Consider the following 17750-nt stretch of genomic DNA (forward strand, 5'->3'; position numbering starts at 1 on the left):
TATACATCTATAATACACCTCAGAGACTGAGGATACGGCGTACACATCTATAATACACCCCAGAGACTGAGGATACGGCGTATACATCTATAATACACCGCAGGGACTGAGGATACGGCGTACACATCTATAATACACCACAAGGACTGAGGATACGGCGTATACATCTATAATACACCGCATGGACTGAGGATACGGCGTACACATCTATAATACACCACAAGGACTGAGGATACGGCGTATACATCTATAATACACCGCATGGACTGAGGATACGGCGTACACATCTATAAGACACCGCAGGGACTGAGGATAAGGCGTATACATCTATAATACACCGCAGGGACTGAGGATAAGGAGTATACATCTATAATACACCGCAGGGACTGAGGATACGGCGTATACATCTATAATACACCGCAGAGACTGAGGATACGGCGTATACATCTATAATACACCGCAGGGACTGAGGATACGGCGTATACATCTATAATACACCTCAGAGACTGAGGATACGGCGTACACATCTATAATACACCCCAGAGACTGAGGATACGGCGTATACATCTATAATACACCGCAGGGACTGAGGATACGGCGTATACATCTATAATACACCGCAGAGACTGAGGATACGGCGTATACATCTATAATACACCGCAGGGACTGAGGATACGGCGTACACATCTATAATACACCCCAGAGACTGAGGATACGGCGTACACATCTATAATACACCCCAGAGATTGAGGATACGGCGTATACATCTATAATACACCGCAGGGACTGAGGATACGGCGTATACATCTATAAGACACCGCAGGGACTGAGGATACGGCGTATACATCTATAAGACACCGCAGGGACTGAGGATACGGCGTATACATCTATAATACACCGCAGGGACTGAGGATAAGGCGTATACATCTATAAGACACCGCAGGGACTGAGGATAAGGCGTATACATCTATAATACACCGCAGGGACTGAGGATACGGCGTACACATCTATAAGACACCGCAGGGACTGAGGATAAGGCGTACACATCTATAAGACACCGCAGGGACTGAGGATACGGCGTATACATCTTTAATACACCACAAGGACTGAGGATACGGCGTATACATCTATAATACACCGCAGGGACTGAGGATACGGCGTACACATCTATAATACACCGCAGGGACTGAGGATACGGTGTATACATCTATAATACACCCCAGAGACTGAGGATACGGCGTATACATCTATAATACACCGCAGGGACTGAGGATAAGGCGTATACATCTATAATACACCGCAGAGACTGAGGATACGGCGTACACATCTATAATACACCGCAGAGACTGAGGATACGGCGTATACATCTATAATACACCGCAGAGACTGAGGATACGGCGTATACATCTATAATACACCGCAGGGACTGAGGATACAGTCTATACATATATGCAATATATAGATCTTTACTATACACTATATAAGACACTTGTACAATATATAGATCTACTATACAGTCCACAAGCAAGAAAATATATTGGGGCACAATATATACCGTAAATCGATACTATCAGCGTATAAAACATTCCATATATAGATCTATACTGCAGTACCAGACAGAACCCGTACATAATGGTGGCGCTGTTTCTTACTGAAAATGTTTTTTTCTTTCTTGCACAACCCCTTTCAATAAAAAAAAATGTGGAATGTGACCATTTATGGTAAAAATTTGTATTCCTTACAGTAAGAAGAATGTAGTACACCGTATATATTATATCATTTTTTGCCCCTGCTGACACTGCTTTTCTCCATTTCTTCCATAGGGGGCGGTCTTGCTGTGGGAACACTTCTCCTAATAGGTCAGTACTGCTTTCTCTTTGATGGATGGCTCTTATTGGTGTTTTAGCAATATAGAGACAATACGTTGTCCTGTACTACAGTTTTACTTATTGAATGACCGGCAATACCGGGCTTAGCCTGAGAACAAGAGTGGTGCTGTTGCGGGAAAATGAAAAAAAAAACTGCAATGCTCAACACAGGAGAAAGAAGAAGCAAAAACAAAGCGGCTATAGTTTTGCACCACAAGCGCCAACATTTTTTGATCCCAGATGTTTAACCCATTAGACATGGAACACTGTGTCTAAGTAGGGTCAAAGGGAGAGGGTTCCCACTATATCGATTAGCAATATGCAGAAGCAATCTTGGGGTGTTGGTGGCATCACACAGCAGCCTGGGGTCCTTTTAAAGACTGCCCTTATCAACTTTATGTTATACTAGCTGTAGTCCCTGGCGTTGATATAACAGTGGATAGATGATTACAGCTCTGGATGTGACTGGAGTATATAATGGTAAGGATAAGCCTGCAGCTCTGGATGTGATTGGAGAATCGCAGATGATATAAGCATAAGAATTGAGAATAAATGGTATTATATTATAACTATATATTATATATATTATATCACCTTGCATATTACCTTACATATAATCTCACACATAAGCTTGTACTAGTCTTGTACTAATTGCCTCTAGTAACTAATCAAAATTCAGAGTTCATATTAATGAAGCTGAGCTGTGGTTGGTTGCTAACTGCCATAGCAGAAGTAGACAATGGCTCCTGTACATGGTGGTTAATAAGTGGACCCAAAACTTAGTCTATGACCTTCCCTGAATCACAGGGAGTGGCTCTGCAAAATTTGGTGATTGTTAACACGGCCGTTCATATTCCTTTAGGGCATCTGTGGCTACTGTGGGGCATTGCTGTGACTGTTGGCTACTATAGGGAATTGCTGTGACTGCAGGCTAATGTGGGGCATGGCTGTGACTGCAGGCTACTGTAGGACATGGCTGTGGTTGCAGGCTACTGTGGGGCATGGCTGTGGCTGCAGGCTACTGTGGGGCATGGCTGTGGCTGCAGGCTACTGTGGGGCATGGCTGTGGCTGCAGGCTACTGTAGGACATGGCTGTGGCTGCAGGCTACTGTGGGGCATGGCTGTGGCTGCAGGCTACTGTGGGGCATGGCTGTGGCTGCAGGCTACTGTGGGGCATGGCTGTGGCTGCAGGCTACTGTGGGGCATGGCTGTGGCTGCAGGCTACTGTGGGGCATGGCTGTGGCTGCAGGCTACTGTGGGGCATGGCTGTGACGTACTATAACGTCCTGGTGCTGCGGGTGGGTATGGAGAGAGTTCACAGGCTGAGCTCTCCATACACAGCGAGTGTCGGCTGTATAATACCGCTACATCCGCCTTTTACTGATCGAACTGGACCACGGCAGCTAACATTGCTGCCTATGGGCGCTGCCATCTTAGATGGCCGATCGCTGCCCGTGACGTCATTGGAGGGTGGCAATCGGTTGCAATGGCAGCCTACAGTCATACAGAGACTTATAGGCCTGCCATGTATAATGATCTCCAATAACCAGTCGGTGGCTATTACAGATCATAAGTAAAATTGCTAAATACTGCAATACAGTAGTATTGCAGTATATAGTATGAGCAATCAGACCCTTCAGGGTTAAAGTACCCTAGAGGGACTGAAATAATAGCAAAAAAATGTTTTCATTTAAGTTGAAATGACCCGCCCTTTCCCTAGAACACACTGTTTAAATCATACACATGTTAGGTATTGCCACTTCCCCAAATGCCCGCTCTATTAAAATATACAAAAGATTATTCCCAGTCAAAAAAATAGCGCCCAACTGTCTGAATCGCCACTTTTTCCCCATTTTTGCATCTGTGAATATTTGATTAAAAAGGGATCAAAGGTCCCCAATTGATATAAGTTAAAACGTCAGCTCGTACCACAAAAAATAGCGCCTTACGTTAGTATGTACATTAAAGTGTGTAAAGTTATTGGACTATACTACAGGGGGCTGGCTTGCTATATACTATAGGGGGCTGGCTGGCTATATACTACAGGGGGCTGGCTGACTATATACTACAGGGGGCTGGCTGACTATATACTACAGGGGGCTGGCTGGCTATATACTACAGGGGGCTGGCTATATACCGCAGGGGGCTGGCTGGCTATATACCGCAGGGGGCTGGCTGGCTATATACCGCAGAGGGCTGGCTGGCTATATACCGCAGGGGGCTGGCTGGCTATATACCGCAGGGGGCTGGCTGGCTATATACCGCAGGGGGCTGGCTGGCTATATACCGCAGGGGGCTGGCTGGCTATATACCGCAGGGGGCTGGCTGGCTATATACCGCAGGGGGCTGGCTGGCTATATACCGCAGGGGGCTGGCTGGCTATATACCGCAGGGGGCTGGCTGGCTATATACCGCAGGGGGCTGGCTGGCTATATACCGCAGGGGGCTGGCTGGCTATATACCGCAGGGGGCTGGCTGGCTATATACCGCAGGGGGCTGGCTGGCTATATACCGCAGGGGACTGGCTGGCTATATAATGCAGGGGACTGGCTGGCTATATACCGCAGGGGGCTGGCTGGCTATATACCGCAGGGGACTGGCTGGCTATATAGTGGGAGACTGTGACCAACTCGCTTATACTCAAGTCAATAGGTTTTTGGTGGTAAAATTAGGGGCCTTGGCTTATACTCCAGTATATATGGTAAATTTAGCATCCCTTTGATCGTATCAACCCAAAGAATAAGTTGGAAGTGTCATTTGGAACGCAGAAATGTAAGCTGTAAAAACAGAGACCACAAGAAAACGCTGCAATTTTTTTTTTTTTGTTAATTTCACCGTACTTTGCATGGAATATTAAATAGCGCCACTAAATAGAACAATTTGTCCCGCAGATAACAAGCCCTCACACATCTTTGTAAACGTAAAAATAAAAAAAGTTGTTGCTTTCCGAATGAGGGGGTTAAAAAAACAGGAAAGCAAAAACGAAAATGTCTGGGCCCTGTAACGGTTAAAGTAATTTTGCGTTAACTTTTCATTACACATTAATGAATTTAGTTATTTTCTGAAAGTGGACAATCCCTTTAACGCTTCTGTTTTTGAGAACCTTCTTACTTTACAGCTTTTTTTTTTTTTTCAACACTTGATAAAATAAACATACAGCCCAAGTGCACATACACGGACATAATATGTGTTTATTACATCACGTTCATGAATCCGTAACTTGCAGCCATAGAGGAATATCATCCGATAGTGAGCGGGAGAACAGTCCGCCTCATTAGAGGATGGAGGAAGATATAGAACGCAGCGCCTATGAGAATGTGGTTAGCGCTCCGTTCTCAGGGGCAATTCCACACTTCATATATGTCTAAACATTCCATAAATTTGCCTATCCTTCCCAATAAAGCGTATGGAAACCGCTTAACATATATCAGCATGAATAAGTTCTTCACTTCTCCGTCATTTACTAATGTTGCAGTCAATTTGCTCTCCTCACACTGGTAACATATCCGTTTGTGGTGTCCTCAATGCTATCACCGCGATGTCCACGTGAAGCCATCACCAGCCACGCTGAGCAACTTTCGCTTCCGAGACATTTCGCTCATAAGACGTTTTCCAGAATGATCTCTTAATGACACGACCGGGGTTCTTATTATCCGAGACTGGGAAATTATCCCTTTTTAAATGGATCCGGTCTCTAATGACGTTTGTTTTGATGTTTTTCGGAGGGACGTGGACCGTAGATCGTTGACTTCCTTTACGGGATCCATCTCTATCGTATAAAATTGTCGTCTTCAACATTTTTGATTCTAGATGTTTCTCTTTTGTCGTGTGAAAAACCCTCTTTGTGACTTTACATAAAGGGGTTGGCATTTTACCTCATGTTTTTAATGTGGGGGGGGGCAGGATATAAGATAATTTACCAATATACATGTATTAACCGTTTTGATCCGGTTTCTTGATATATAAAGTGAAGCCTCCTGTCTTTTTTACCTCATCAGTCGGACATTCCTGTCCATAAAATGGCCGCAGATGGAGGGTCATGTGATCTCTATCTGTCCATGAACAATCATCCTCTCAGAACCTTAATCTTATGTTGATGTCTACTATCATAATATCCTGGCAGGGTGATTGCTCATGGACAGTTAGAGATCACATGACCCTCCATCTGCGGCCATTTTATGGTCAGGAATGTCCGGCTGATGAGGTAAAATAACATTGCATTTAGAAACACAATGCAAATGTCTGGGGGCGGGGCTTAACCCGGTTGCACATGCGTTTACAATGAAACGCCTGCGATCAGGAGTTTTGTGAGGAGAGCTTTAGTTTTTTTTATGACAATTTTATTAATTCAATTATGTAGAGAAATATCTTGATCTCTGAGAAGATCCATATACCAGTGCATGGAGTTTGTGTCACAGTGTAACTCTATGGAAGCACCCATTGACAAGTAGTTAGTCCATAGTCTAGTGGATAGAGGCCCTGTCCTGTATCTCTATGCTAGCAAACACTGCAGCGCCATAGCCTCAGAACTGCTGTGTGTATTCATGAGGGGGCGGTCTGAGGAGGTCCGCATGAAGCCAGGTAGTGCGTGGGAGGGGTGGCTCGGGGAAGAAGTGGCACCTCGGATCATGACCTTAGACCACCCCCTCATGAATACGCCAGACCGCTTTGAGCTTGGTCTGGCATTCTGATGGTATGGCGCAACAGTGTTTGCTAGCTTTATCACTGGTACATCTGGGGTAAGCAGCTCCTTTTTTTAGGGTCACAGGTCCTCTTTAATTACAAGCGTTTTTTTAATCATATGCAAATGAGTAGACTAGACTCAGGCTGTCTCCAGCCGCCAGTGAACCATATCCCTCTTTTGACTGACAGCTTAGTGCCTCTTTAAATCTCTACCTGAGCAGACAGGAAGTCCTCTCCCTGTCCACTTCCTGTCATTATCGGAATGCTCTCCTTCCCACTGCATGGTGGATTTAGCAGTGAGCATTTTATAATTAAAAACTCGGAAACTGACGGTTTTCTCACCATTTCATGCACCAGTGTGCAGGGCCATCATAGACAAAGGCAGAAAAAGTTTGGGGAACTATTTTACTTGGCGGATTTAAGCTTGGATGCACTTCTCAATATGGGCAAGTGGGGTGGGGGTGAGTTTTGTAATGCCCGTTTCTGAGGACAGGTTCCCTCTAAATACTGGGTTGACAGCTTGTGTTTTGAAATTTCCAGAACTCCCTTGGTATAGAATAGATCGGAAACGTGCTTATTCTGCTGCGCCATCAATCCAAACATGTCGGCTGTGGGGGCCCCCGGGTCCGCGTCAGCCCCATTTTTTGCTTATGCTGGGGGTCACATTAATTGAGACCTCCACATCGGACCCTCACAGATGAGGTTATTGTCCCCTATCCAGTTGCTACATCCCTTTTAGTTTCCAAATAGCACAGATATTGCACTCCCGCCGGCCGCGTTGGCGACGTCTTCTAGTCTTGTATACCGTACCCTGCATCGGAAGGGCCGTCATAAATTGTATTACGGTAAAACTAGCGTCTTTTAAAAATAAGAGTCAAATTTTTCTTATGCGACACCCATTATCCTGGTTAATTTAACCACTTAATGGTAAATTCCGGGGCTGTAGCTGTTTCTAGTAATTGCTGGCGTTCTCCGGAGATATTACCGGAAGCTTAGGATATGATTATTGAAAACAGTCAAACACTTACTTCTGCAAGGTTTTCCGCTCTCCGTTAGGTCTCGGCAGTGTGATCCGGAGGCTGGTGCTGTGAATTATAACTTGTGTACTAGGTTATAATTGGTATTGTTATGGAAACTGGATAAACACTGATACAACATGTCATGTTTATAGAGGCCGGATAGACTTATGGTTCATTAACTCACGCGTTAATGAGTGCACCTAGCTGCTTTAGGTCTATACAGGGAATTTTAATATAATCGGCCTGCTATTAACATCAGGCACTTCTAAATGTGGATGCCGGGGGTCGCTTGTTATTAAAGCTTCTCTGTGCCGCACAATCGGAACTCTTAAAGGGAGTTTGAGCGGGCAATACTGAAGGTATGTGTTGGGTATTGGCCCTGGAGTGTTGTTTATTCATATCTTTATGTATGTTATAAATTGCTGCATGTATGAATAGTGCAGGTCTGTATCTATTGGGAGTGGTATGTCCTCACCCTGCTGTGCTCTTAGTTCTGTGCATCTGTAGCTTCACTGCCTGAATCACTTCTGTAACATTTTACCAAAAGCCATCTGCTGTCCAGCCATATTTGGACAAGTTCCTATTCAATAAAAGATGCCCCCACCCTTTTTTTAGTGCTTGGATGGAAAGTCCATGGGAAGTCTTGAACTTAAAGGGAACCTGTCAACAGAAATTGGCTCAATAATCCACTACCAGTATATTGTAATACCAATTAGCTACTTCTAGATCATGATTCTTTCAGAATCATCCAGAAATTCGACTTTGAATTGAAATGTAAATTGGTTTTATAAAGTCATGGCAAAGGAGAGCTAAGCACTGAAGTCCAGCTCACCTCACCTTCTGTTATGCATAATATAAATTTTAAGAGTTCGCTCGGCAATTAATGTCAGCTCCATAGAGATGAGTGGAGCAGAACGGTCATGTGCGGCCGTCTGCTCCATTACTCTTATGGAGTGATGAGGGGTCCGACTAAGGTACTTGGGACCCCATCGGATCCCTCGTTTTCGGGATCTGTGGGGGTCTCATCACTGAGATCCCTACTGATCGGCAAGTTAGACCCTATCCATGGGATAACTTGAATTTGTGGGAAAACCCCTTTAAGTTTCTATTTATCTATATGTCTGTCTGTCAGCAGGGAGAAAGTAAATGCCCACAGGAATTATTCCCATCATTTGCTCTATAAGAAAAATTTAAGTACAGTCTTCAAGTGAATAAAACATAGGACATTGACACATACATTATTTTAACTATCTATACAGGCGGTCCCCTACTTAAGGACACTCGACTTACAGGCGACCCATAGTTACAGACGGACCCCTCTGCCCACTTTGACCTCTGGTGAAGCTCTCTGGATGTTTATCTATCTGTCAGAAGGGAGAAAGTAAATTATCACAGGAATGCATTTTTCCTATTATTTGGCCCCTAATAGGAAAAATGCATTCCTGAGAATTTACTTTCTCCCTTCAAGTGGGTAAAGCATTCACATGTATTGGGGCTCATTTACTCATTCCGGCGGAATTTTGGCACACGCGATCGGATTTTGGCGCAATCGGGGGGCGTGGCCTTCGGACAACCCGACGGATTCGGAAAAAACACACAATTTAAAAAATGAAATGTGTCGCAAAATCAAGCACTTACATGCACCGAGAAGAAGCAGGAGGACCAGGTACGTAAATGAACCCCATTATACTAAATATCTATTAGTTGTATTTATCTGTCTCATATCTTATATCTATCATCTATTTCGTCTATCTATCTGCAGGGAGAAAGTAAATGACCATAGTAATTTTTTTTTTTTTCGCCTTTTCATCCTAATGAAATAACAACTGCACTTTTCAGGTGAAAGCTAACCATAGGTCATAGACATTTTTAAAGAAGGAGTTATCCCGGGTTCATTATTAATTTTTACACTTTTATCATCATTTTTCAAGTGGTTGTTTACCTATAGGTGTATTTTTTTTTTTTCTTAGACTTGGTGAGATATTTCAGTAATGCTATCTGTTTATGAGACAGGACCAAGCACGAAGCGAAAGTTTATTCCGTCTTAAGCTATTTTAATTAGTTGACACTATTTCCTTTAGGTATGTAATTTAATCTGACTGTTCTGCGTTCCCTTAACATGTCAATATAATTGACTTTATCACCTTGTATAGGTTTAGAAGGGTAATCTCCGCCGAGATACAAAACAGTGATTTGCCAAATGTAATTATACTGAAGGCGAGTTGTCAAAATTCACCTTCCCGCTCCATGGCCCCGCGCCAAATTCAGTAACATATATGTTTGCCAAATTGTGTTGTCGTGTGCATATTAAATGCAGCTGACACAGGTTAAAATCCCCAGGCCTTGTGGCCATAGACGTGTGAAAAACCTCGTTGTGGGATTCTAGGTGCTCGACGTGACTTATCCGCCCCAGTATAAGGAAGATACGTCTTGTAATGTCTCGTAGGTGTCGACAGAGAGGTTACAAAGCCAAAAAATCTGATTCTGAGGCTCCCGACGTGTCAACGTATTTTTTTTACCTCAGGATTGTTTTCCTATTAATTTGCGGAGCTCATTTCTGGCTTCTCTCTCAGGGACTTATTTGCACGGCTCCCACGTGCACAACCAGTGGGGAAAAAAATTGAATCGGAATCCCTCTGAAACAAATTCTGTGTTTTCGAGATATTTTCAACATATGGGCCATATGTTTTCTCCCCTGTTAACCCTTTGGTGTTCATATTTCACGCGTTGTGATATTTCTTGATATATGACATACAGGGCGAGTCAAGTGTTCCAGGACACGAACGGGAACATGACATATCTGTGACCCACAGCATATGATGTGTGAGGGTAACTATGTTTAGGATGTACCCGGGACTTGGCCAACCTCTTCAAACCCACCATATTGGATTAAGGGCATGTTTTTTTCAATGGCAAGATGGTCATGTCACAATCCAATCCATAATGTCCCTTGTTGTTCAAAAGACAGAGATTCTCCATAGATTCTTATGTGGATTCATAACAATTGGATCCAGCGCCTTATGCTCGGTGTTCTGCACAAGGGACAACACGTCACGTAGCTGTGCATCACAGGGAATGTTCCTTGTTGTTGTTTTTGCAACTTTCTGTGTTTTGAGCCGCAAGACATATTGCAGATCTAATTATGGCAAAAATTTCTTGTCTTCATTGATATTGCACACAACCACCTTAGCATGAGAAAGAACTTGTCAAATAATCCAGTATGGTGGCTTTCAAGATGATGGTCATTTTCTGGAGATATCCTAAACTCCTTAATTTTACCCTTATTTGCTGGGGTAACAAATATGTCATTTATGTCACATGGAGTCTGAAGACCTCCCTCGAAGTTGAGGAGGCTTCAGAGTAGTCATTCTGTGGTGTCATTCTCCTGTAGTGGCCACTGTAGGGTAAATTTGTGGCTGCCCATATGGTATACCCTTCTGACCCATAGAGATCCTCTTCCCGACTATGTATCCTCTTTAAAGGGGTTGTCCAGTTATACTCAGGATAGCAGAACGGGGCCTTCTTTTTTTTTTTTTTTTTTTTTTTTTTTGAAGTCGAAAGCATACAGACATCAAAATGTGCAATACATTGATTACATACAAATGATCTTTCCAAACAAGTAATTCAACACTAACATAGCACAACTAACATTCTGCCAGATCTGATAATATTAAGTCATACCGTACATGGATCGAGTATATTTGACATTTGTTTCACTTAGTCTAATAATTATTAGGAGACAAGTAAGAAGTTAAATAGAAATTCTTGAGACTATCCCTCCAGATCGAAATGTACCGAAGCTTTATAATATATTGAGTTCAGCCATAATTCCCATTTTTTATAATGTGACTCAGGCTTGCCTTCAGTATAGGCTAGCAGTTTTTCTAGGACACAATTGTTATTTACTCTTCTAGATAATTCAGCAAATGATGAAATATCTTCTGATTTCCATTTTGAGGCTACGAGAGTGATGGCTTTTGTGGTCACATGGTAGATTATTGTTCTTTCTTTAGGGAGTAATTCTTCCAGCCCTATTCCCAATAGAGCTAATGCCGGGTTTAACTCAAATGATATATTCAAGATCCCTGATAGCATTGATTGTATTTGATTCCAAAAACCGAGAAGAATTGGGCAAGACCAGAAAACATGTAGCAATGTACCTTGTTCTTTGTGACATCTCCAACAATTTGCTGAAGTGTTTGGGTAGATTTTTGCTAGTTTCACTTTGGTATAATACCATCTGTAGAGAATTTTTCTTCTTGTCTCCATATGAGAGGCACATCTAGATAATGATTTTGTAATTTTAACCCTGCCTCCCATGCATATTTGTCGATGGAAATCTTTAAGTCAGAATTCCATTTGTCTATATATGCGTTTAATGGATTATCCGTCAAAGATAATATGGCCTTGTAAGGTAGGCTAATTCCTTTAGATAACTTAGTAGGATGAAAGAAGGCCTTATTAAAAAATAGTTGAATTTTCTGTTGATGTTTTTTATATATTGGATAAGAACCACCCCGATTCTACCTATAAAGATAGAAGGGGTGGTAGGTGGATGAATGGGAAGTGAGGATAGCCCTTTTTGGGCTAATCCTCACGTCCCGGCTTTCTTTTAGAAAACTTTATTGCAGGCATATGCAAAATTATTTATGCGACTACTGGGGCGTGGAGTAGCCGGACATGAGGCTACTAGTCGCGGCTACTCCACGCCCCAGTAGCCTTGTTCCTCCGCCTACTATGTAATCTTTGGCGCGCAGCTCCTCGTAGCTGCGCGGCCTCGTCCGAGTCCCCCGGCATCTGCGGCATTCTGCGCATGCGCAGTAGCTCCGGCCCCGAGGACGAGGGCGCGCAGCTACGAGGAGTTGCGCGCCGAAGATGAAATGGTAGGTAAGTCCTTTACTTTCATGTTAAGCAAAGAATAATCCTTATTATAGTAACTCCATTTGTTTATGCTTGCTTTGATGGTTACTAAATATGGAACCTCCAGGGAATATTGAAACTAATAGCCCAAAGTCGCACCGCCATTTGGGCTGTTCCCACTTGCTTCATTCTCGATTTGAATCCAGTGCTTGGTTTGATCTTGCCGCAACCACTGTCTAGCTTGATCAAGAATAGCCGCACTGTAGTAGGTGCTTATACAGGGTAGGCCTAAACCACCTTCTAGTTGTGAGCGATATAAAACCTTGGCTGCAACTCTAGCTCTCCCATTTAGCCATACATATTTGTTTACAAGTCTTTGTAACTTCTGAAGGAAGTTATTGGTTAATGGGATAGGTACATTCCAAAATATGTATATTATTTAGTTTAATACCATCATTTTTATGGCCGCTACTAGAATGGGGTCTTCTTGATCCTCTTCATGTAGGCAGATATAGTCGGCAGTCACCTGGATTTAGCAGTCACAGGAGGGAGAATGCTGACGTCACTGTTGAGGGTTCCTCTTCTTCCTCCTGTGACCACTAAAGGAACTGGGACAGGGTCTAAGAAGCTTTCAGAAAAGATCCTGCTTTGGCTTTTTATGGATAGCAGTACTTGTGGCCACCATTTTTAATAATTCATAATCTTCTCCGATTTTCATTAATATTCTCATCAACTTGGTGGCTTCATTCTGCAAACCTTTCAGTCATTCAGCCCCTAAGTGGTATTCCACCTTTGGCTCCTGAAGCAAGAAGACCTAGCTGCTGTGACTCACTGGTTCCTCTCCGTAGACTATTGTGTAAACTGACAGGTGATTGAGCCTAAGTCTTTTCTTGCTACCAAGAGGAAATTCAGAAGATTTTAGAATGAAAAGCAGAGAAGGAAAGCAGGAGGGAACAAGGCCAATTATAGCCTTTTTGTTGCTAAAATTGAAAATGCCGCCCCCCCCTCCCCGACAGTTGATGACATAGTCAACAGCTCACTGACACTACACAAACTGATGCCGCCTTACACACTACTGCTTAGCCAATGACCCAGACAATAGTGACATCTAGTACCTTACAGGATCCTATCTACTCCACCAGGAACACGAATTCTTTATAATTTCTCCCGATCATGGATTATCCCTGCTGAATTCACAGTTATGCGGCACCTCCACACAGCGGCCCTAAAAAAAAACACATTCGCTACAGTATAATGGATTGTTTTCCTAAATGTATATAAGTATACTTGCTAATATTATATACACAAATAACCTCCCAGTGGAGGTTGTATACACCCCCCCCCCCCTCCCAGTTGAGGTTGTATACACCCCCCCCTCCCGGTGGAGGTTGTATACAGACCCCCTCCCAGTAGAGGTTGTATACAGCCGCGACTCCGCCCAAAAATCATAAACATAATATTTATCTTTGAGCTCCGGCCCCAGCGCTCCCCCACCACTCTGTCTCGTCCTCTTCTCCCGGCTGCCTGGTTGCCTGTGTCCTGAAGAGTGGTGCACGCAGGTGCGTCTGTGCTGCAGCGCTCTGCCTGTCAATTACAGCACCATCTTAAATACGATGTAATTAATTTTTCAGGTAAAACGGAATTGCCAGCATTTGGCAAGTCAGTATTACTTGCAATTTGCCGCTCCCCCACAGGGGTCTGCAATATACCTCCTGAGGCAGGATCGTCACCCCTCCTTGTGGCAGATGTGACCCTGAGAGGGAGGATGCCAAAAGGCCAGAGTAAGTGGAGAAGGAAAAACTTTGCATAAATGAATAGTACAAGTGAATATAACAAAGTTTTTTTTTTTTTTTTTAAAGTTAGTGATAATTTAATGTTAACACTTGTCAATAGGAGGTGAGGGTCCAACCTAGGAATCAGAAAAACAGTGATCTCGTTCTTCTAAATCAACACTTGGACACTCTCATAGTGAAGAATGAACCGTCTGTGCCTTTCAGAGGCACAAAACCCCCATTTGCATGGGCACCTACTAGGGGCACCTACTCATAGATCCAAGCACCGTGACATGGCCTCCTTTCTTCTTACATTAGCTTTTTACGATTTTCACATAAGTAGAGGAAGTTTCCGTTCACAGTGCGAGGTGGAAGTGCTCCTGCAAAGTGCAGCATGGAGAGGCTCTGGTAACTCCCCCATGAGCCCTTCAGGCTCATTAGCATTATTTGATGGTAGATTTCCTTTAAGAGCCTACTTCCATTTCATAATATTTTCTTCATAAATTAAATGAAAAATTTATGTCCCAACTGATCCCATTTTATTATGTGCGCACTTGAATAATTTTAGCCTGTGATATTTTAAAGGGGCCAACAATTTTGTATCGATAATACATTAGATCTTCCTTCCTTCCTGGATAATTTTGATATTTGAATAAGTTCATTAATATGCGATTTTTTTTATATATATTTTTTTTTTTGCATGGGCGTCTAAATAATCATATGCATTTCGGGGGGATGGGGGGATGTCTGTTGTACCAGCCAGAGGTAAGATGCCATTTTGATTGCGGCTCCTGGCGGAGGAGAAGGATTGAGGAATAAAAAAAAAAAAAAAAATCGGATAACATGAACCTCTGATTCAGAATGGCATCTAAATATAGAGATCTGTGGTCTTGCTCTGAATGCCAGGGGGCACTGACTGAACAGAACAAGTTTAAATGCCAACGCTGCCACTGCGGGCAATGCTGGGTAGGAGGTGATTTTGTGAATCTAAAGCGAGAGTACAGGCTGCAAACCGAGGGACATAAATAATTCGGGACAGTTCATTTTTTTTATATCATTTCGAATGCAAGCGGGAGACAGGCAAACATATGTTCCCCGCCACAACGCTCGCAGCAGCGCGCCAACCTAGAAGCGCCATCCAGGTAATACAAGGGATGTCATGTATGTATACAAAGATATAGAGGACATGCATTTAGTAGGACACTTGGTGTAAAAGAAATGAACCAAAAAAAGGTGGATCCTATAGTAAAGCGAGCATTGAGGGGTTAAAATTCTTTGGTAATTTCTACCAATGTTATATAGGTCAGCAAATAATATATAGATACCGAGGACTATGTTAGTTAAGTGTCCTATCTGCAGGCAGCATGTTATAGAGCAGGAGGAGCTGAGTAGATTGTACATAGTGTCCTATCTGCAGGCAGCATGTTATAGAGCAGGAGGAGCTGAGCAGATTGTACATAGTGTCCTATCTGCGGGCAGCATGTTATAGAGCAGGAGGAGCTGAGTAGATTGTACATAGTGTCCTATCTGCAGGCAGCATGTTATAGAGCAGGAGGAGCTGAGCAGATTGTACATAGTGTCCTATCTGCAGGCAGCAGGTTATAGAGCAGGAGGAACTGTGTAGATTATATATAAAGCCATATATGCATGTAGTAAGTTATAGAGCAGGAGGACATAAGAAGATCGTACATAGTGGGGCTCATTTACTAAAGGTCCGCGGACCGCATTTTCGTTGGGTTTCCTGACGATTTCCGAATTGCCCCGGGATTTTGGCACACGTAATCGAATTTTTGCACGTCGGCGCCGGCTTGCACGCGACAGCATGTTATAGAGCAGGAGAAGTTGAGCAGGTTCAAATCTTTTTTTGTGGGAAAAGATTCAGTATCGTTTTTTTTAACAATTTATGACTTTATGAATTAGTCAGGAGTCCAATGGGTGGTCCTACTCGGTGACTTGATATCTGCCTTTGTATGTAAATTCATCCACTTATGTGCATTCTCTCCTGCTTCACAGATATGTATTGTAAAGACTGAACAACAATCCCTCATTTCATGATACAGACGGTCCCCTACTTAAGAACACTCGACTTACATACGACCCCTAGTTACAAACGGACCTCTGGATATTGGTAATTTATTGTCCATTAGTCCTAGGCTACAATAAACAGCTATAACAGTTATCACAGGTTTCTGTAATGAAGCTTTAGTGTTAATCCTGGTTCTTATGACAACCCAACATTTTTAAAATCCAATTGTCTCAGAGACCAAAAAAGTTCTGGCTGGGATTACAGTGATAAAATATACAGTTCCGACTTGCATACAAATTCAATTTAAGAACAAACCTACAGACTCCATCTTGAATGTAACCCGGGGACTGCCTGTTTAGAACCAATGAACATGAGTGGATTCCCAGGGAGAAAATCTGACATTTTGGGAATGTATAACATCTTCTCTTAGGGTGGTGATGTGTGAGACTTGCCCTTATAGTGCCGCTATACTCCGCCTGCTCTTATTACATAGTGTTCCATTATGATCCAATCCCGTCCTGTAGAGGAGAAGTATCCGTTCTGTTAAGCCCTTTTTCATGTAATATTCTTCCTGCCTGTGTTTTCACAGCACTGACCTCCATGGCAGCTACTGGGTTAATAAAGAAGCTCAGCTGCTCCTTTCACGTAAATCTGCCGCGTTTCTTCTGTAGCGGCGGCGTTTGAATGGCGGTGCGCTATTGAAGCCCACGTACAATAGGTAATATTGGCGCGGGGCCCTCGTGTCTGCACTTTTACATCTTTTTTTTTTTTTTTTTTTTACAGCAGCAAAAGTTTAGTGACCTAGAAATGAATCAATAAAAAGCTATTTTCTATGTGACAAATGGAAGAACTGAAGGATTCTCGCAGATGCATTGACTTTAACAATCCGAGACGTATTGTTTTTTTGTTTTTTTTTTAGTTTTTTTTAAAGCTTCCTTCAGACATCTAATCCTCGGAGTTGGTGCAGAGGATTCTGGGAGACACGCAGGAGTTCGATTGGTTGATATCTTACTCGTCTAATGTAATTGACATGGGTAACCCTCTGGAGACAATAGGATGGGAACAGACATCGGATTTTTTCCAATCTCCGAAAGATAGGTCCATATTTATCAGAACCCAATCGGACCTCATGTACCCAACTGTATGGATCCATGGTGTACCAATCCATAAAGAGTTCACTGCAGCCTATTATAGTTATGTTAAAAATGGACAAGTCTAGAGACGAGCGGACTTCATGTCCACATTCGGGATCTGATTCGGATGCCCGACCCGGATTGGAAGCCAAACAACCAATTTGGCAAATAAATGCCCCTAGCTACCAGCCATGGCACCATGACTGTAGGTAATCTTCTTATATTTGTTATCCATGGCCTACTTGCTTCTAAAATCAACTTTTAAAACTATTCTAATGATCACCAGAGCCCCTCCCTGTGCCGCACGCTCACAGGCTGTTACACTGTACATGAGCACTTCCCCCTCCTATTGTGTGCTGACACGTTCTCTCCTGCAGTGAGAGTACATC

General features: G+C 43.1%; 1 protein-coding gene across 4 annotated transcripts in view; it reads left to right on the forward strand.

The window, feature by feature from the left end:
- The window catches only part of ELP4 (elongator acetyltransferase complex subunit 4), a 202630-nt gene that overhangs the window by 559 nt on the left and 184321 nt on the right, over positions 1-17750 (forward strand). For all 4 annotated transcript variants that reach the window (XM_072118582.1, XM_072118580.1, XM_072118578.1 and 1 more), the window contains exon 2: positions 1824-1859. In XM_072118582.1, coding sequence (XP_071974683.1) covers positions 1824-1859 — 36 coding nt within the window. The remainder of the gene's footprint in view (positions 1-1823; positions 1860-17750) is intronic.

This window comes from Engystomops pustulosus, chromosome 7, assembly GCF_040894005.1.
Source record: "Engystomops pustulosus chromosome 7, aEngPut4.maternal, whole genome shotgun sequence".
NCBI classification, from domain to species: Eukaryota; Metazoa; Chordata; class Amphibia; order Anura; family Leptodactylidae; genus Engystomops; species Engystomops pustulosus.